Raw genomic sequence first — 21,821 nt, 5'->3', positions numbered from 1 at the left:
AATTATTCCAATTTTCAACAAATTAATCATAATTACAAATTAGGTTGCATAATTAACAAGGCTAGGCATTCAAACTTGTTAAACATATACAGTAGGTCAACCAAAAATTCAAGATTTATCAACAAGAATCGCAAATATTTAATTTAACATCTTAAATTTACGAAATTTTGCGTTCGAAAAACTAAAACCTCCGAAAAGTCATAGTTAGGCTTCGAATTTGAGAATTCTGGGTTCGGCCGAAACGACTCTTTTTGTCAAAAATTTAGAATGCCTTTTACATGCGGAATTGACACAAAAATCACTCGATTTGGATGAGTAACGAAGAAACTGCCGAAAAACTGCGTACATATAATTAAATAAACGCAATTTGCAATTAATTAACAATTACGAAAATTAATCACCCCTTTTAATTCTTGCAAATTTGTAATATTTAACCATGTTTATGCAATTTAGATTATGAAAATAATAAGAGGCTCGTGATACCACTGTTAGGTTATGATACATATGACAGTTCATAAATCATGCGAAAAAACCATAAAGCCAGGAAAGCATATTATTTACACATAATCATTTAGCATAGAATTGATGCATACATGTTGTAGCGTGCCTTCCCTAGATGCGCCCGAACCGAACAAGAACAAGTCTTTAGGACTCCAAATGTCGTCCCTCCGTAGATAGTCCACAGTACGTCCGGATCCGCCTCAAGTTAAACCAACTAGAATCGCCCTTAAGGTTACTAGGAATTTCGGCTATGTGTTTGCAAGTGTATGGCTGATTTTTCTTTCAAAAACTTACCCTTTGAATACTTCAATCGTACCTGCAAATAATGACCCTAGGCCCTTATTTATAGAGGTATGGAAAAGGAACTGGAATCCTATTAGGATACTAATTAGTTAAACTAGAATCCTAGTAGGACTCTAACTAATTAATTTTATCCTTTTAGGATTAGGAATTTAATCATCAAACAAATCCTATACAATTTAGGTTTCGTATGTGAACACAAACTCTACACGAGCATGACCCACGAGCGTGCAGGCCATGCCCGCGCACAGCCCACACGGCCGCTCGGCCCACGCGAGCCGCAAGCCCACGCGAGCAGCAGCACAGCTCGCAGCCCATGGCCTGCTGGGCCTGGCCTTGCGCTGGGCCTGGCGTGGCCTTGGCTGTTCGTGTGGCGCGCTTGGCTTGCTGGGCGATGGCCTGGCTTCGTGCTGGGCCCTCGTCCGGCAGGCCTCGTCCGATGCTTATTCGTACGATACGCTTCCGATTAAATTCCCGGTTCCGGAATTCATTTCCGATACGAACAATATTTAATATTTCCGATTCCGGAATTAATTTCCGTTTCGAACAAATATTTAATATTTCCGTTTCCGGAATTATTTTCCGATTCCGATAATATTTCCGATTCTGACAATATTTCCGTTTCCGGCAATATTTCCGATTCCGGCAATATTTCCATTTCCGATAATATTTTCCGATACGTACCATGTTTCCGTTTCCGACAACATCTATGATTTGGATAATATTTATATTTCCGATACGATCCATATTTCCGTTTCCGGCAATATCATCGTTTCCGGAGTATTCATTTCTTGCTTGTGACGATCTCAGCTCCCACTGAAACCAAGATCCGTCGATTCCGAATATCCATAGATAGAGTATTTAATGCCATTAAATACTTGATCCGTTTACGTACTATTTGTGTGACCCTACGGGTTCAGTCAAGAGTAAGCTGTGGATTAATATCATTAATTCCACTTGAACTGAAGCGGCCTCTAGCTAGGCATTCAGCTCACTTGATCTCACTGATTTATTAACTTGTTAATTAATACTGAAACGCACTTATTAGACTTAACATAGAATGCATACTTGGACCAAGGGCATTATTTCCTTCAGATAGTGCCCCCAAATGTCGAAATCGATCGATATTCGTAGACGGATTCAATACGAGGGTCAATCGTGTACAATCAAAGCATTCATTGACTGGGGTTACATGATGTAGGGATCAAAGGTTCACCAAATTCCCTATCGGGGTTAGGGTAGGTTGTTACGTATAGTATATGTCTTAGGATCTTGTTGCATAGGATAGTGCCTCCAAATGTCGAAATCGATCGATATTCGTAGACGGATTCAATACGAGGGTCAATCGTGTACAATTAAAACATTCATTGACTAGGGTTAAAGGATGTAGGAATCAATAGTTCACCAAATGCCCTATCGGGGTTAGGGTAGGTTGTTAAGTATATTATATGTCTTAGGATCTTGTTGCACAGGATAGTTCCCCCAAATGTCGAAATCGATCGATATTCGTAGACGGATTCAATACGAGGGTCAATCGTGTATGGCAGAGCATTACATTCGTAGATAGCTTATATGTGCTATCTAAATCATGACCCGATCCCAATTAAACATCAAACCCCATGTCTACCCAATGTACAATATGTGGTTAATCTTTTCAAGCAGATTTATTAATGTACTTGTGTGTTCTAACAAAGACCATAATGTACTACTACTTTTCGAAAATTATTGGTAACTCCACAAACGCACATATATCTTAAGCACTTTTTTTTTATGATCATATACAACTGTTATTAATTCATTTTAGCGTTTTAAGTGTATTAACTAAAATCTAACACAATCTTATTTAATACAACACTAAATAATTCTTATTTAGCTTAAACGCATGCCTTAATTTTTTAATTTATTGCCAACCCACGACAATAAATTAGTTGCAGGTGGTTTTCATTACCATTGGTGCACGGTAACCCAAGGGAAAAGGCGGGAAATCAAAGTCTACTGTAATTAATTAAAAACGAATTGTGTTTAATATTGTAACAGAAACAAAATACATATATATTGCACATTAATCGAATTTAAATAAATACATTTCGATATTTATTATTATTACATACCTTTTATATAATTACTATTATTTACCTAACATATGTAATTCCCGCCAACAACTTGTGGCTTAGGTCACCTTTCTTCTTCATATAAAAGGAACTCATACTTACAAAGACCAAATCACTTCATCCTCATACTTACAAACACCAAATTTCTACTATTACACCATCTACTAATACATTAAGCTACAAAAATGGCAAAAGGTGTGTCAACCAGATCTACTAGAAACAAGAGACCAACAACTTCAGTTAACAACAACAATATCACGGTGAACGGAAAGGGTAATGAGTCTTATCCTAGTCTAATTTTAATAGTGTTGTTCGTTTTATGTATGTTTAAATTTATTTAATGTTTGTTCTAACTATTTTGTAGCCGTCCCTCCAACACGAAGGTGGTCCAAATACATGGCAGTTGAACTGGAGCAAGAGGGTTTCAAGATCGAATGGAGGAATTTCATGAGAGTTGCGATAAATCGACTAGGTCCATCTGAAATTTCAAAAATACTAAGTGAACTCTACTTCTCCCCACGTGTTAGTGAAATGTTCATGGAGGAAAGAGATTCGTATTTGTTAGAGAATTTCTCGTGGCAAAACATTGAACCAAATGCCAATGGACAAAGAATTATCTGAATGGCCAAGGAGGGCGATGAATATCTGTTACGATCGGGAAAACAGTAGATTATTGACTTCGTGGATCTTACGTACGGAAGACGATAATTAGATTGTAATTTAATTCTCATTTAAAATCGGTTGTATTGTTACTATCCCTTTAATTGTCTTGTACCTTCAATTTGTTTAATGAAAGTTTTTAACTGTTAGTTTATTGGTATTAGCGGACACCTATCCCTGTGTTTTTTTATAATTTTGTTTAATTTTGTTTAATATATATTGTATTCCGTTTTAATTTTATGTAATTTGGATATTATTTGCGCAATTTAATACGTGTACTCCATCTTTTTCGTGTACATCCTAGTGGACATCACCATCCACACAAATTTCAGTTCGTTTAGCAAAAAAACCAGATCCCCAATATTTTTCAGGAAACCCTAGTTCACTTTTTGTTCCTTCGCAATAGATCTGAAGTACACCATGAGTTCGGCATCTAAGCATTCAAGGTATAACTTTCATTCAATCTTACGGTTCCATCAATTATTTTCAAATTTGTTTCTTATATGTGACATTCATCTTGTCTTCTTTATAGTGAAGAATACGAATCCAATTTCATTTTTCTGAGTATCTGGCACAACGACAAATTTTTTTTACCATCCAAGACGCATATATGAAAACGGAGTGAATCAGGTGTACATTCTCGCCAGATCTAAATTTGACTTTGATTATCTGCAACTGATTATCAGTTCATTCGGTTATCAAGATTACAAGATCTGGGTTGTTGATGAATTTGATAAATTCGATGAGGACGGTTTCCTAATTGAAACCACAGACGACTTCAACAAATTTTTAAAGATGACACAGAAGAACAAGACAGTGAGTGTCGTTGTTCAGCATATGGATAAGGTCGGAGAAGATAAATCCATCACAAACAGGAAATGCGCGGTCCATCATCTTCAACCATTCAAGAGTAAACCTAAACCTAAGGTGATTTTATTAGTGTTTAATTTTTGTTTGGTCGTCACAGCTTATATTAATGTTTTAATTAAAAAGAAGTGTAAAATTAATTTAGATAAACATTTAAACGCAGGTATTTAAGGCAACTAGGCCGAAAGTTGAAAGAAAAAGTCATCCTCCAAACGGGAATAGTGAAATTGAGGGCGGACTTCCACCAAAGGTAGGATTTATTGTTTTTCTAACTTTGTTAATTAGCAAAAATTGAGTACAAAATTTTATCTATGCACAGGGTATTGGAATGGGATTTGGTATTAATCACTTTGCCTCCTTTGTTGCAAAATTACCAACAACCCACAGGCGATGGGTGGTTGAAATGGGGTTAGAGGAACTACTGTATGTGCGGATAAATGAGATTGATGACCAGTTTGGGTTTTGGATTAATAACAGATTTAATCCTAACAATTTAGAACTTAAGATCAGGCCAAACTACAAAGTAAAAATAGATGAGCACATGATTACTAGGGTTTTAGGATTAACATCAGGTAAACATCTCAAAAACCCAAAATTGGCTTCCAAGAGCGAGGCACTACAAATGAAACAGAATTACAAAGGAAAACATCTTACGGTGCCATCACAGATTCAGAGGTATACGGGAAAATCCTAGAAGAACCTAACAACAAACAAGCATTCCAATCCCATTTTCTGCTCTACGCTCTTGGTACAATCTTGTGCCCGACCAAAAAATGTGGTTGGATTAGCCCGTTGCATTTGTACATTATACAAAATGCAAGTAAAGCATCTGAATACAACTGGGCTAAGTATGTATTGGATTGGCTAGTCAAGTACGGAAAGAAAAGATTGGCTTCAAGAACATCAAAGGAAGGTTACGGGGGGGGGGGGGGGGGGGGGGTGCACATTGCTGTTGCTTGTAAGTTTTCAGAAACTATTTTTATCTTTTTAGTATCAACATGAAGAACCACATTTTGCACAATTAAGATATAATTTCGTCCTGTGTTACAGATTATATATATCGACAGGCTTGCCTATTCCCGGGTCAATCTAAACTTAATACCAGACGCATGCCGCCTACGCGTATGGGATCAAGAGAGCGTGGACAGGGTTTTAAAATCAGACCAAAGCCCGGACGGAGAATACGGTTTTGGTGAGGTCGTTGAAAATTTTGTGTATGGAGGAATTTAATCGGGAAATTCTGTATCACGTTTGTGTGAGAACATTTATTTTTTTGTTTACTTGTTGTTTAATTATACATGCGTATAATTGTAATAATAGTCGATTTTTTATTTTTATATGTGTGTGTATTTCAGAGTTACTGTACCTGAATTAATTTCTTCCAATTATTTTTATATCTCTCTTAATATTAAAGGGTAAAACCACTTCTTGTTTGTCAAAATTCAAACAGCAACGGTCACATTTCTCCTTTCTATAAATATTAGTTTTCCAAAACAAGTTTCATTTCAATATTCATCTCAGTAACTCTCTTACTCAAATCACTTAATATGTTACTTGAAGATAAGTCGCCCAACTCAAGCTCTTCTATTAGAAGCACTTCTGTTAGAGCTGGTTCCAAAGTACTATGCCATCATGGCTACTTAGCAAAATTACAAATATGCAAGCACACCAAGAACGTAGGCCAACGCTTTTACTCGTGCCCGGACTGGAAGGTAAAGTTTATCTAGTTCATAATAACTCCCCTTAAATTTATAAATGAATATTAATAAACTTACTTAAAATATGAGCAGGATGACACGGGCGGTTTCTTTTTTTGGGAGGATGAAGTTAACGGAAACATTGTAAATTATCTGCAATCTGAAAACAATGATCTCCAACAAGATAATACGCGCCTTGCATTCGACTATGAAAAAGTAAGAGTGGAAAATACCTACCTAAGGGAGAAGAATACAATGTTAGAGGAGACGAGGGTCGATTTGATGCATCAAATTGTTGAAGCAAGAAACAACGACAAACGAATTGTCAAAATTGGTTTTATTTTCTCGTTTTGTTTCCTAGTTGTCTCAGACATGAAGTTCCTAGTTCAATGACGTGCATATAGGCAATCGTTATTGTATGTTTCTATGTTATTGTATTTTCTAAATTTCCGTTTTAACTACAATGTTAACTCTTTTTTTATATTAATAACTAGTGTGTAGCCCGGGCGATGCCCCGGTTGCTACATTCAATATTTAAAATTTTTGATTTTTCTTGAGCTCAATATTTGACCAAAATACATGTATTTCATAAAGTGAAAACATCCATGAAATTCGTCAATTACAAAGACACACTACGTCATTTATCATTCTAAGTAATTTTTCAATTAGATCATTTTACCATTTGTATAATTTGTTTTCTAGTGGAACTAAGTTCTTCAAATTATTAAACACCAAATTATATATATAAAAAAATTACGTCAACATGTTTTTCTTGTTTTAATGCTATAATTATTATTACTTTTTCAAAATATTCCAAAGAAAATAAAATGTCATGTAAAAATTTAGTTGTGTTTAGACTTATGTTAACATTTATTTATAAATTAATGTGAATAAATAAACAACAATTAGTGGCTGGTTAAGATGGTAATGAAACTTATCATCTACACATGAGGTCTTGTGTTCGAATCTCATTGCATTAGTTTTGGTTGTCTATGACATGGCATAACACTCGGTGAGTGGATGATGTGGCGTAAAGGGGAGAGTACTACGTGTCACATATACAATTTTCACAACGCCTTTTAATATATTATATAGAATCTCATTGCATTAGTTTTGGTTGTCTATGACATGGCATAACACTCGGTGAGTGGATGATGTGGCGTAAAGGGGAGAGTACTACGTGTCACATATACAATTTTCACAACGCCTTTTAATATATTATATAGATAGTATTATTATCCAAATTTATATTGAATACAAAACGTTCTACTAGCACAAAAACAACACAAATGAAAAATGTTAAATTTGCAAATCGAAATAAATAATTGGCAACCCCGGCTTTAGTCATATTATTCAAATGGAACTGAAATTTTGTGTTACCTACAAAAAACCATCACCCTCTTCACCCATCACCCGCATTTCATCCATTTAATTCGTGTTTTCAACCCTTTAATTATAGCGGGTGACTGGGTTCATGGATCATCCACCGGATAATTCCATCCCTACGTATGTATGTTCTAATTACATCATGTGTGTACATAATTATCTTACAAGATTTAAGTAAGACATTTAAAACAGATTTCATAAGTTCACAAATTTACAATAAAAAATAATCATTTAAAATGTCATTATGACAAATCAGCTTTTTCTAATGTCGAAAAAATGCATATGACAACACGCAAAAAATCTTGTCAAATTTCCTTTTGGGTTCCAAACTAATTTCAAATATAATTTTAATTGCCTAAAATTAATGTGAAGGAAAACAAATACAAAATATTAAATGCAATTTAATTTTAAGAACACAACTAAATACAATACATATTATATATGTATTTTTTTAGGGGAAGTCCAAAAGTCATCATTTAATTGAAATCACACTATCTTACACACTCTACTAGCCTTGTCCCTACAAGTAGAGTGTGCAAGAAAGATTCTCCTAGCCTACATTTCAGAAGTAGTGAAACAGAGAAATGACCACACTCTTCCCCTATAAATCACTAGCCTAAGCCTAAATCCACTCCACTTCTCTCTTCTCTTTCACACTACCTCAAGGAGAAGCTGAAAACACAAACAACCCTTCAACTATCGACAAGGAATCATGGAACACGAGCTGAAAGGAAAAGGGAAGTCCTCGTCATCTGCAACACAATTGAGGTAGTCTCTTTGATTTCCGCAATTATGTTTTTATTCTTATGAAATTTCACTATTTTTTAGGTTATTTGTGATGTGTGGTAATTAGATTTAAATTAAATTATGAAATTAGGGATAGATAGTGCACTACTATATATGTGTTTTGATGCTAGCAAATTCGTGTTTTGATGATATAATTGTGCTCAATTTGTTAATTAGGGTTAAGTGATTTCAAAATCAGGATGAATTATCCACTCAGCTTGTGTGTTTGTGTTTCGAAATTATGTTCCTAAAATTCCTTCACTTCAATTGATTGTTTAGTATTTGGGTGCGTGTGTGTGTTTGGTGTGGGTGGGGGTGGGGGATTCGAATTAGGGGTGTAATTATTTGTGGATTGTGGGCGATTAAATTTAACGATGAACAGGTTCCATGGTTTGATGATATAATTGGTAATTGGTAGTTGATTAGGTGATCAAGGGACTAGTAAATGTGAAGTAATAGTTTGCATGCAAACACTTTGACACAATTTGAAGCCTTCATTCCGCTTAGATATTAATTGGACAATAAATTACAATAAAAGATTTTCGATCGGTAGATAATTACTAAATTATACAACGATTTACACAATTTTAAGAGGCACAAAATACTAAAATCAAATTAAATCCATACGTACATTTTATGTGTATCAATAAATATGATCACAAATAATACACAGCAATATGGTGTTCAAATATATAGACCTCACACATTTTGATCTTAACTAACACTAATGTACATTTGTTGTTTTCCAGTATCGAAAATTCTATAACAAACCGGGTTTTCGATTCGCTCCATCTGGTACGGAATTACTCATGCATTTCCTTAGGAGGAAAGTTACTGGTAAGGTTGATCCTAATCCTGTTATTGCCGAGGTGGACGTTTAAAAATATGCACCATGGGATCTCCCCCAACCGTCTGCTTTAAGGAATAGGGAAAGGATGTGGTACTTCATTAGCCCACGAAATAGAAAGTACCAAAAGGGGGACAAAGCAAGTAGAAGTACACCTTTGGGGAGTTGGAGGATTTTAAGTGACGATAAGAAGGTCCGTTATAATTCCCGAATAGTAGGGACTATCAAGACTTTAGTATTTAAGATACATGGCACAGAAAGGACAGATTGGGTCATGCATGAATACATGCTTCATGACGAGAAACTAGCTGCAAAAGGAGTTGTTCAGAACTCTCACGTCATTAACAAATTATTCATGAAAAGTGGGATAGGACCAAGGGTTAGGGATGACCGCGGGGCACCCTACTTGGAGGAAGAGTGGAGATCAGAAGATGAGGATGACAACGTACTACATTCAACACGATTTCACAGAAGAAGGAGAACATTTCGATTTGTTGTTGAGGATCTTCTCACAATATTAGGGAACCCCCCTAATTTCCTCTTATCTAACAATTGTGTCTTTTGTCTAAAACCGAACCAATGCTAATTAACGTCACATTTATTTTGTAGGTTTACCACGCTTAACATCGTGGTTCGGTTCTTTTGTTGTATTATAGACGGTACCTAGAATACGGATAGTACTCTATGTTGTGCGACTTTTAGTAAAAACTATATGGCTTTAGGCCACCTTTTGATGCGACAAACCTAGTCTAATATATTTTCCCTATTCTAAGGTTCGTACCAATGTAACTTACTTGTACGAGTACTTATTAAATATTAAATTTAATATTATTATGTGTGTATCTTATTATAAAGATGGCGACATTTCTTTAATTCAAACGGAATGATATCCTTTAAATATATACGGAGTACATTTTATTCCCAAATATAACTAATAGTTAAGGGTATAACTATACTACCTTGATGCGTATTTTGGTTTGGATGACAAAAAACATGTTCTTTATTTGGATGTCACCAACCTTTTGAGGCTTAGAAGCCTAATATAATAACGTAATCTACTTTTGAGGCTTAATAAAACTAGTGTAGAATACTATAGCCTAATGTATAATATTATCCCCTTTTGTTTTTAATTAACGTATATACTACTTATGTGCTATTAGTTCACTTGTAATTTGCTTTCGTACCTTCATCTTGTATATGAAATGTTTGTCTTATACCCTAAGTTTATATGTAATCAAACACATTTTTATGAGAAATGGAAGAAATTATTACATTGACCCTCTTGGTTCTATTTATAATAAATTTCATTAGATAATAATATATTTGAATTAATATTCCCTGTATCTAACAACTAATACATATCCTTCATATACAATTTTAGCGCAAAACTAACGCTGGCTTAGGCCTCACGTTCCACTGGTTACAGCATACGCATAGAGCATTGATTTCAATATGGTCATGGGTTCGAATCAGGCATTGAGCATAATAAACGTGCATTCACACATTCCTCTGCTACCCCCAACCTTTTTTTTTCGTTTATTAAAAATTAATAAATTTTTTTACAGATTTTTTTTATTTATTATTAATTACATTTACAAAAGTTCCTTGCAGATCAACAATTCATTTTCCAGATCAATGAAAAAATAAGTGAATCGAAAACGGGTTTCACTTGTAATCAGCGAATTCATCGAACTTCAACTTCTTACCACCTGTTGTGGCCACACATCGGTTCCATCGCCAGAGATTCTTAAGAACTTCGGTTCAATCGACAGCAAATCTGATTAACCCATTTCAACCGATTAATAAATGTAAAGTTGGAGCAAATCTAATTCACCGTTAAAACAGATTGATAAATGAAAGTCTACGAAATTTCAATCAACCATAAAACTGAGTTACTCAGATTCAGTTTTCAAATGTACTTTGGAAACATCGAAAAAAATTAACAAAAAAATAAAGGAAAAAAAAAAGAAACAGGTTTTGAATTTCAAATTTCAAATTTCAAACCAGCCTTCAAAATTTTCAAGCTGAGTTGTACATGAGGGAGTGATTAGGCAGTGACTAAGATTAAGATATCCAATAAGATATCAGGGTAAGCTGAGTGGAGTTAGACTTGGTCTAACTGTGGGTTTTCTGCACATTATCAGAATTACCGCCTAACAAACGATGTCTTTGGGAGAATTATGCGCCCTTTCCTCGAGATTTTTGTATCCTTCCATTTCCTTCTCAATTACTACCTCCATTTCATAACGATCTTTACAATTATTGTTTGCACAAATATTAAGATAAAAAAGGAGAATGTGTTCAAATGTGGGTAAGTATAATAAAATATGGATAAATAAGAAATATGTATAAAAAGGTGGGTTGGTGTAAGAAAAAAGAAAAAAAAAATACTCCCTCCGTATTTATTAAAAGATACATTCTCATAATCGGCCGTATTTAATTAAAAGATATATACTTCCAATTATATGAATATTTCTCTCTCCTTGTGGTCCCCACATTACTCACATATTCTTTTTAATTTAATAAATAATCCATCCACTATCAATTTATTACAATAAATAATAATATAATACCCAGTTTCATCTTATTTTAATAAATTTAACTCACCATTCTAAAACTAAACCGTATATTTTAATTAAATAGGGAGTAAGAGAAAGCGAGTGAAAAATTATACGGAGTAAATGTTATGGGGTAAAAAAAAATAGTAAATTTTTATATCAAAAAATAGTATAAAACGCAATGTAAAAAATATTATTAAACTAACAAAAACGAAAAGTATAAAGATAATTTTGAAGCTATTACTCCCTTTGTCCCTATCTATTTGCCTCGTATTCTATTTTAATTTGTCCCTTAAAAATTGCTCAATTTCCTTATATTGTAATAGCCCCCACTCATCACTATTTCCCCCCCTTTTTTTTATTCCCCCACTTGTATAAATATTACTCCCATTTTGTTGTAAAATTTTGCTTCAACTCTTAATAAAAACACCTTTTTATCTAAGGGCAAACAAATAGGAGGAAGTAAAAACACATATCTGATATGTGTGTCCAAATACATATCAGAACATAAGACAAAATAGGAAAAAGGACAAAAAAAAAATTAAATGGTACTTTTCTAAACACAAATGGTACTTTTTTTTACAGAATGGTATTAGAATGGTACTTTTTTTACATGAATGGTACTTCCTTTTTTGTCTTTTAGCTGTTTGTCTTTTAGTTGATATGTGTTTGTTGTTGCATGCCCGATATCCGCCTCGACGCGGAATAGAGTAGAGTATTTGTGGGGCCAACAAATAGGGAGAGAGAGTAAATTATAAGCAAAATAAGTTTTTGTGGGAACTTTCCAATCAAAAAAGGAAAGAAATCATACACACCAAATCTTTGATATGTTACCCCATTATGCTCGCATATTTTACTTTATAATGCTAAAATCTCTAAAAAAAAATAAAAAAAATTCCATCATCTGTCTGATGCATGACATTTTCTTAATGATCTGATGATCTATCTTTCATTTCCAGTCATTTCTTTCTTCCAGGTATGTTCAACTTTTTTTTTTCTTGATTTCATTTGGGGTTTTACTGTTGATTTTAAATTAATCCATCTTTTATTCCTTCTGAACTGGCCAATTTTATTTTGACAGAAATTTGGAAGAAATTAAGAATGGCGAGGCCGGTAAAAAGAAGAAGAGGAAGACCGTTTAAGTACTCTGCCTCACAACTTCCTCCTGAATTTTTCAAGGTTTATCTGCCAGAACACAATTCTAAGCAATTGGTAATCTTTTTATCAATGTATGTTGCACAAATTATAATACCAGCTGGAATTGATTTTGCCTTATTCAATGCATGCGGGTGTTTGAGATTGTGGATCAGAGTAAAAGAAACGTTTATTCCTGGTTGTGAAAACAGTTTGAATTCAAGCTATTAGATGTTAATTGAGTATGAAATGCTAAACAAAACTTGTTTTTCTAGTAGGCGGTTTGTTTGTTGGAACAAGGGCTAAGAAAGATAGAGAAATGTGTTATCAATAGTTACTACATTACACCTTTTAATAGTTTTAATGGTGACTCCAGTGGATAATTCTAGCTGGGTTACGCGGTAAAGTAAAAATTTTATGTGGTTTAGATCACTAATCACTGTGATAAGATGGGTTATTTGGAGATTACTGGATTAGTAAGGAGGTATTTTTGGGTAATTATGTAGTTATAATGAATTTGGTGTTTCGCAAATGTTGATTATTTGTGGAAAATATTGGTTGTTGGGAGTTGAGAATAACAAAATTTATCAGGTTAATTGGCCAATGACAAAAATCTACATCTTGCTTATATTACAACTTAAGTACTTAACAAGTGAGAATTGTTTTGTTAAAATGTGGTGATCAGGGTAGCTAGAATGAACTTGATCTTTGCGGTTTAGCCATTATGCTCTGTCGAGATTAGGATTTCAGACGAACTATAAGCTAAGAAGTTGGAACCGCGCTTGAACCCTTATCTTGGTTGCTTATTTCTAGTGCATACTTCAACTTTCACCATGAAAATATATCTAAGAGCCTTGTACTCTCTTTACCTTCTTTGTGAGCTAGGGAAGTGAACTTGCAGCACAACTTGAGATAAGTTACTTCATAACTGGACTTGGACCTTACAAAAAAAAATTGAGTTGATGTGGTTTCAAGCTTAATCAACTTCTTAATGAAGATTAACCTAATTACTTTGTGGATATACCGATGTAGTATTGGGTAATGAAAGGATGATCTCTTTACGGTTCATCTTGCAGGTAATACCTCCTGATTTTATAAAGAACTTCATGGGGAAGATTCCAATGGAAGTCATCTTAAAAAACTTGAAGGGAGAAGTTTGGAATGTGGAGTTGGAAAAAGCTGAATGCAAGTTACTTATAAAAAAGGGATGGGAAGACTTTGTGATTGGTAATTCATTAGCACGAGGAGAGTTCTTGATCTTTACATACAAAGGCAATTCTATGTTTACTGTCAAAATATTCAGTATCAATGGTTGTGTGAAGGACGATGAACCTGTGGTCACCAATGAACAGCCTCATGTGAAGGTGAAGCAGGAGCCAAATTCAGATCAAATATACAGCCATGAAACTGGTGCCTGTGAAAAGACACATTTAGAAAGAAGTAGCACGAATAATGAAAGATTGTCTCAAGGTTAGTTCTTTGAATAAGCTTATCCAACCTTTTTCATACTTGAACATCTATGATATGATGCATCTGTTCGCAGATTTGCATGAAGCAGTGACAAAGGATGTTCCAGAAAGAACCGTGGAATCAAATAAGATACGATTTACAAGAGTTCATAAGGGAAAGATGTATGAATTGGTAATTTTTCTTTATCTGTTCTGGTATTATCCTGCCTATTTCTTTTCATTTGTACATTATTGACTCGCTACATGACTACACTAAATATGACACACTTATGCTCTGAGTCAAATGGTTCAAGAAGATATGATAGTAAAAACCGATAACTAAAACTGAAATAATCAGGAAATAGAATTTGTTCCACTTCTCCCTCCCCCCTCCTCTTGTTGAGGCTTGCAGTATACGCGTTTGCACGTATATTTGTGTAATTGTGTTATCCCAAATTGGAGATAAGGAGGGATAGTTATCAACTTCAGGAGTTAAATATGGTCCAAATTTCGTGTTCCTACACGTCTTTTAAAAAATAACTGTTGTTCGTGAGGGGTGAGTCTTGTTTAAGCTTTTAGTGGGTTTTGTTAATGTTTGGTTGAACTGTCGGTTAGAGTTTAACCCCCTTTCGCCGGAGAAAGTATAACTGTATACATTTAGGAAATTACAGTGCTAAGAAGTGTTTAGGAATTAACTTCCCTTTGCATTCACATGTGTACTCATTCGCTGTATTTTTCTCTAGGCATTGCTCTTTGCTCTTTTTTTTTACCAAATGTAACACTCTCGATCCCTTAAGTTTATCTTCAAAGAAATTAAGGTGCATGGTCCGAACTCCGAAGATTTACAATGTACTGCTTTTGGAGTACAGAGTATATATATCTGATAAAAACTCATTGTCACTTGTCAGAGGACTGTAAACATCAGTAGTACTTGAAATCTAATTTGTAAGTTATTTTTATGGGCAGCACATTCCTTCAAGTATCTTCAGAAAGTATAAAATAGAACGACCGGAAATAAAAAGACCAGAAATGGTACTTCTGAAGTACCGAAGAGGGATTTCGCAGACAGTGAAGATCTTGGGGGGGCGTGACCGTGTTCTGATCACTTCTGGGTGGAAAGAATTTAAGTTGAAGAACAAATTGGTCAAGGGAGATGAGTATGAGTTTGAGATTAGTGTTGGTGAAGGGAGAAAGATCAAAGAGATCGAGCTGTTGAAAATTCTCCCTAGAAAGACAGTAACTACTCGAAAACGCAAGAAGATAACTCTGAGGCCTAGAAACAGTTGAATGTATCATGTATATGTATACTGATGCACATATGCCATGTACCCGAACATAAGCATACTGTTAGGTGTGAAAGGCACTTTTATAGAACGCTTGGAATAAAAGTTATGAAACCGGTTTCTATCTGCACTGGACCTGACGTTCAATATTATGGTTTTTTTTTCTGTTGGTTTCTTTATGGGAATTGGCAAGACAATGGTTGTCTTCTTCTATAAGAAATTTCATCCATTGTTTGATTGTTTCTAACAGGGTTTAACGACAAGCCGGGCCACCCAATGGGCTGAGCCCGTGGGCTCTGTACCTTTTGAGTCATAGAAATTTGGGCGTGTCAAGCTAGAATTCACAAAATACAACCCATTATTTTTCGTTAAAGGTTGAGTGGGCTAGTGCCTCGGCAGGCCCAAATTTTTTGTTGTGCAGATCGTGACCCTCCCCTCATTCGTTGTGTTGGGTCAGGATCGGGAATTCGTGCCCAAAAACATGACGGGTTGGGCCGTGCCCAACGTTAATAATGTATTAATGTGTGTACGAAATTCTTTAAAAGGGTTCAAAGTTTCAAACCTAACTAGTGTCTAGTGGTGGATGAAATGGGGTACTTTAGTTATATTTGTACTAGTCTTTTATGCTTTATGCACGCAATGCATGCGAACATAAAAAAAATATATTTGTGTTATTACATTTAAACATGAAATAACATGTACGGAGTAAAAGATGTAATATAAATGCGATGCGTGCGAATATAAGAAACATATAAGTTAGATAGAGCCGAACACATATAAACAGATTAATTAAAATGGTAAAAATTTATTTAAGGGGCTAGATTGATTAAAATGCTTCTTTAGCCTTTTCCTATTAGGTATGTTGTCATTATATTATCTATTCTATAAGTGTGAAAGCTATTTTACTAATTCAAGGGGACACTAGAAGTAGATTTACTTAAATAACCTCAGATTTTCACTTATATAATAGAATTAATTTTATTTTAATAAAATATTTATTTTAATTAATTTTTTAAACAATGAAACTATATAAAATTTCTGAATTCACCACTAAACATATAGAGTAGCATCTAAAAGGATACAAAGGGGGAGCTCGGTGAGGCGGCATGCTGTGATGCGTGAGCAAACACATCACAACGCCAAACATGTACCATTTTATTAAAAAAAAAAAGTATCATTTCGTTAAACAGAGTACCATTTCGATAAAACACATGTATCATTTCATTAAAAGAGTACCATTTCATAAAAAATAGAGTACAATTTCGATTAAAACATGTATCATTTCATTGATTTTTTTTGCTGTTTTTTTCAAAAACATAAAAGCTGTGATTTTGACTTCCTCTACAAAAGGGTACGCGTAAAGAAAAAAAATGAAGTTACCCAAATTATGGCGCTAACAGAGTCAGAGTCGCAGTGGCCAAGAAGAGGTGGAGTAGGAATAATATCTATAACTATGGAACTACTTCGTACCAAATGTACTATCCCATAAATGAAGATGAAGGACTGAAGGTTGATAGGCAATTTAATTAGATGTCTTCTTTGGTACGTGCAATTATTTTATTTCCAATGTTTTAGACAACTTCCCAGTAGTTCAGTACTTCAGTACCTATGTTAGATAGTTGGATTACTTGGGTAAAGGAGTAAAGCCTAGGATTGTGCTTCAATACGTATTCCATCTCTCTTTTTTCTAGTTGCCTCATATTAAAATTTACTTGCAAATTTGCAAAAAATGATTTTTTATAGTTCAAAATTTACTAAAAATAACCTTATATAAATTTTTGGGTGAAATCATACTTTTTTTTTTACTAGGCAAGTAAGGGAATATATTAATGCTCAAACAAATTACAACTTACACTAGCTCAATGGGAAACAAACCAACTAGGTTGGACTCCTTCACCAAAGAACTAGAAAAAACTAAGCCATTACAAGCTCATAAACCATAAGCTATCCTTCCTACTTACTTTCTTAGGCATTACATACAAGATTCTCTCCTTTACAGATTGCTTGATCTTACTCACCACATGCTGCACAGTTGGGACAGAAGCATTCCAGAAACTGCTGTTTCTACTATGCCAAATGAAGTACACTGCTGCTTCCAAGGCTGCATAGACAACTTGCTTCCTGAATTTTGTCAATCTACTATGACTTGTCACTCTCAGAAGCTGGATTAGAGTACAGGATAAAGCAGATAAATTCAACCAAACTTTAAGTGCCATAATACATCTGCTACTGTAAGGACAATTAAAGAACAGATGAGAGTATTCCTCATCATACTGACCACAGAGAAGACAGGTTGCAGAGTTGGAAATTCCAATTCTTGCCAGTTTTGCAGTGGTTTGGAGCCTTTCCTGCACAGCTAACCAACAGATGAATCTATGTTTGGGAATGTTTAACCTATTCCACACCATACAGTCCCAATGAATCAGAGGTTTTACACCAATGATCTTCTCATAAACACCCTTCACAGAATAGTGAGTGATAGCAACAAACTCTGCCTGAGTATACACTAATTTGAGCATCTCTTTTGTAGCACAGATCCTTTTCCAATACCAGCTAGCAGAAGCTTTAGGCTGAAAAGTCCACCAATCCCCATCCTTTACATACACTGCATTAATCCACTTAATCCACACATTATCTTGTTTAGAAGCAATAGCCCAGACATACTTTCCCATACTGGCTATGTTCCATTTGAATACATCTCTGAAACCCAGACCCCCATATTTCTTGTCACAACAAGATCTATCCCAGGAGATGTTGCTTGGCTTATTGCTGTAAGCCTGTCCACTCCATAGAAATGCTCTGCACACTTTGTTAACATTCTGCAACACCTGCTTGGGTAGAATGAAAATTTGTGCCCAATACATGTGAAGGCTAAGCAAAACTGAATTTATGAGCTGCACTCTAGCTGTGTAAGACAAGTTCCTAGAACTCCATATTTTAATTCTAGAAATCATCCTATCAACTAAAACATCACACTGAGCTGCAGAGATTCTCTTAGAACAGATTGGCACCCCTAGATATTTAAAAGGCAAATTGCTTCTGGTGAAACCAGAAACACTCACAATTCTAGCACAATCTCTCTCAGGCATACCACAGCAGTAGATAGCAGATTTGTGCTTGTTTGCAAGAAGACCAGTAGAATCAGAAAAAAAAGCTTAAAAGCTTGCAGCATGAGATAGACAGATGGAAAATCACCTTTGATACACATAATGAGATCATCAGCAAAGCACAAATGGGTGAGTTTAATAACTTGGCATCTAGGATGGAACTGAAATAGATGATGTTCACTCATTTTGTGGAGGATTCTCGAAAGATATTCCATACATAGAACAAACAGGAGAGGAGAGATAGGATCTCCCTACCTTAATCCTCTTTTAGACTTGAAGAAACCATGCATTGTGCCATTTAACATTAAGGAGAATTTTGGAGTGGTCACACATTCCATGACAAGATCCACAAAATCACCTGGAAAGCCTAACTGGTTCATCATTTCCTGTAAAAACTCCCAATCTACAGTATCATAAGCCTTTTGCAAATCAATTTTCATCATGCAACCTGGCTTAGCCCCTTTTCTGCCATAATGCTTTAATAAATCTTGAACCACCATGATATTATGGACAATGTATCTGCCATGAACAAACCCCCCTTGATTTTCCAGAATGAGATCTGGTAAGACTTGTCTAAGTCTACCACACAAAACCTTGGTAACACATTTATACAAGGTGTTGCAACAGGAGATAGGTCTGAATTCACTCACATTCTTGGGACACTTGGTCTTGGGAATGAGAGTTATGACTGTGTGATTGAGCTCTTTCAGTAATTTGCCATGTTGCAGAATATCAAGAACAGCAGCTGTAACTTCATCTCCAACTATGTTCCAAGTATCCTTATAAAAGTAAGTTCCAAACCCATCTGGACCTGGTGCCTTTCTTCCAGGAATTGAAAAAAGGGCTTCTTTCACTTCATCAGCAGTATAAGGGGCAGTAAGAATAGCTTTGTGAGCTTCAGTAACCAAAGGACCTGTTTGAACCACATGGCTCAACACAGACTTCCTATTAGAATGAGTGGTACCCAATAATGTAGTGTAATAGTCCAAAAAGGCTTGTGACACATCAGCAGGGTTGTCCTTCCAATCTCCATTCATATCAAAAATACTGTAAACTTGATTCTGACTGTTCCTAGCCTTGATGCTTTGGTGAAAAAGAGCAGTGTTCTCATCACCATCTTTAATCCAAACAGCTTTAGACTTTTGTCTCAAAAAATCCACATAAGCTTGATGTTTGATCTTGTACTCCTGAACTGCATGTAATTCTGCATCAGCCAAAGAAATATCATCTGTATGTTGATGCATAGCATTCTGTGCTTCTAGCATGGCATTGTATGCCCGAAAATCAGCAGCTTGAATATCATTAAAACCACCCTTGTTCAATTCCTTAAGTGCAATTTTCACCCTTTTCAGCTTATGGACCACACAATACATCTTACTACCCTGCACTTGACTATCCCATTGAGTTTGAATCATACTCCTAAATTGAGAAGCAGTTTTCCACATAGTAAAGTATTTGAAGGGCTTTTTCCCTCCTGAGTTCCTGGGATAGACTGTCAACAAACCAGGGGAGTGATCAAAACAACCCTCAGTCATAAAACACACCTCAGCAGAACCATAGATACTTTGCCATTTAGGATTTGCCATCACCCTATCTAGCTTAGAAAACACTCTGGATGCACCTTGCTGTTTATTATTCCAAGTGTAAAAGTTGCCTACAGTTTTAATATCTTCCATTTCACAGTGCTGCATACACTCACACATGTCAACAATTTCAGTGTGTCTGACAATAGAACCTATCCTTTCTTCCATATTCATAACACAATTAAAGTCTCCACACAAGATCCAAGGCTCTTGAGTATTCAGAGTTTTCAAATCCTTCCACAATTCTAGCCTGCTATGACTATCATTAAAAGCATAAATGAAAGTGCAGAAAAAACCAGAATTACCAGTCACTGGTTGAACAAAACAATGAATGAGCTGACTGGTAACAGCCTGAATGTTCACAGAGAAACTTCCAGGATTCCAGGCAACAATTATTCTCCCTCCTTTATGGTAACTAGCATTACTGGTAAAGCACCAGTTTGAGAAAATCCTTTGGTAAAGCTTCCCTAAATTGGCCAGCTTAACCTTATGCTCTAGGAGTCCAACTAAACCCACATGATACCTATGAAGAAAATGCCTCACAGTATCTTGCTTCTGAGTCAAGTTGACACCCCTAACATTCCAAGCTACAATTATATCCATATGATTTGGAAGAGTTCCCTCTTCCAGTGCTGACATCCTCTAGATCATCACCTCTATCCAAACCTGCAGTACTACAGACACTGTGTGCATCTTCATCCAAACTCTGAAAGTGGTTGGCAACTGAAACAGGAGCTAGACTAGTAGGTCTGACCCTTATTGGCCTAAGAGTTCTTTGGAAACCCTCCTGATCTACATCTGGTTCAGGTACAATCACTGCTGGTTGTGGAATCATTGGCTGTTGTTTCTTCTGCACCCATATTTTCTTAGGCTTAGCATGCCTACAATCACTAGTCAGATGACCAACTTGCTTGCAGTTAGTACAAACAGTTGGCCTCCATTCATAAGTAACAGGAACCTGAATCAATTCATTGTGTTCATTCATGAAAGATATTTGATCAGGTAAAGATTTAGAAATAGGCATATCAACCAAAACCCTAGCAAACTGGAGTTTATCTCTACTCACAGTAGCAGAGTCCCTCTTGATTGGTGTACCTAGTTGACTCACAATTTTGAACATGGACTTTTCACCGCAGTATTTGAAATTCAGTCTTAACTGAATCCAAATAGGAACAGATTTGAGATCCTCCTTCTCCATGTCCATGTCCACAGTCCATGGTTTCACAACCATAGGCTTATTATCAAAAAAATAATGACCAGAGGTCACATTGTCCCTCATGTCCATTGTGAGAAATCGAACTAGGAATACACCCTTCTTCACTAACTGTAGACACCTACTTTTGTCCCCATTCCCGAAAGGGAAGGTTCGATGATGAGAGCATAAATCTCCACTTGACAACGCATCTCCTATAAAATAACGAATCTCGATCACCCCTTTTCATTTCACCCGAAACCTGCTATTTATCGAAACCTGCTATTTATGGAAACCTGCTAAAAATAGTAACTGCCGTGATGGGTAGTTGTTAAAAGTGGCAAGTCATAAAAGATAGAAA

General features: G+C 35.4%; 3 protein-coding genes across 3 annotated transcripts; 2 read left to right on the top strand and 1 right to left on the bottom strand.

Annotated features, from left to right (window-relative positions):
- The first annotated feature begins 9,243 nt into the window (after positions 1-9,243).
- LOC130471379 (NAC domain-containing protein 78-like) lies at positions 9,244-9,741 on the top strand. The gene has a single exon (XM_056841451.1). The coding sequence runs from the start codon at positions 9,244-9,246 to the stop codon at positions 9,739-9,741; it is 498 nt and encodes a 165-aa protein (XP_056697429.1).
- Positions 9,742-12,530: 2,789 nt separating this feature from the next.
- LOC110777811 (putative B3 domain-containing protein Os03g0621600) lies at positions 12,531-15,708 on the top strand. Its single transcript, XM_021982402.2, has 5 exons — positions 12,531-12,689; positions 12,795-12,925; positions 13,924-14,317; positions 14,391-14,488; positions 15,262-15,708. The coding sequence occupies exons 2-5, from the start codon at positions 12,815-12,817 to the stop codon at positions 15,580-15,582; spliced, it is 924 nt and encodes a 307-aa protein (XP_021838094.2). The 5' UTR covers positions 12,531-12,689; positions 12,795-12,814; the 3' UTR covers positions 15,583-15,708.
- A 1,792-nt stretch (positions 15,709-17,500) lies between these two features.
- Positions 17,501-21,553, bottom strand: LOC110777813 (uncharacterized). The gene is made up of 4 exons (XM_056841450.1): positions 20,860-21,553; positions 18,941-20,774; positions 18,774-18,846; positions 17,501-18,694 (listed from the first exon to the last, which is right to left on the bottom strand). Exons 1-4 carry the CDS (start codon positions 21,551-21,553, stop codon positions 17,501-17,503), a joined length of 3,795 nt encoding a protein of 1,264 aa, XP_056697428.1.
- Between the last annotated feature and the right edge of the window lie 268 nt (positions 21,554-21,821).

The sequence above is a fragment of the Spinacia oleracea genome, chromosome 4, assembly GCF_020520425.1.
Source record: "Spinacia oleracea cultivar Varoflay chromosome 4, BTI_SOV_V1, whole genome shotgun sequence".
Lineage (NCBI taxonomy): Eukaryota > Viridiplantae > Streptophyta > Magnoliopsida > Caryophyllales > Amaranthaceae > Spinacia > Spinacia oleracea.
This window is presented reverse-complemented; position numbering and strand designations above follow the sequence as displayed.

Bases quoted from the DNA above. Each gene is read 5' to 3' on its own strand.
- LOC110777811 (XM_021982402.2), top strand. From the start codon at position 12,815: ATGGCGAGGCCGGTAAAAAGAAGAAGAGGAAGACCGTTTAAGTACTCT. The intron at 12,926-13,923 runs GTAATCTTTTTA...TTCATCTTGCAG, and splicing joins AACACAATTCTAAGCAATTG to GTAATACCTCCTGATTTTAT. The intron at 14,489-15,261 runs GTAATTTTTCTT...TTTTATGGGCAG, and splicing joins AGGGAAAGATGTATGAATTG to CACATTCCTTCAAGTATCTT.
- LOC110777813 (XM_056841450.1), bottom strand. From the start codon at position 21,553: ATGGACATGAGGGACAATGTGACCTCTGGTCATTATTTTTTTGATAAT. The intron at 20,775-20,859 runs GTAGCTTGGAAT...ATGTGGGTTTAG, and splicing joins CAAATCATATGGATATAATT to TTGGACTCCTAGAGCATAAG. The intron at 18,847-18,940 runs GTAGGGAGATCC...CATCTATTTCAG, and splicing joins AAGTCTAAAAGAGGATTAAG to TTCCATCCTAGATGCCAAGT.
- LOC130471379 (XM_056841451.1), top strand. From the start codon at position 9,244: ATGTGGTACTTCATTAGCCCACGAAATAGAAAGTACCAAAAGGGGGAC.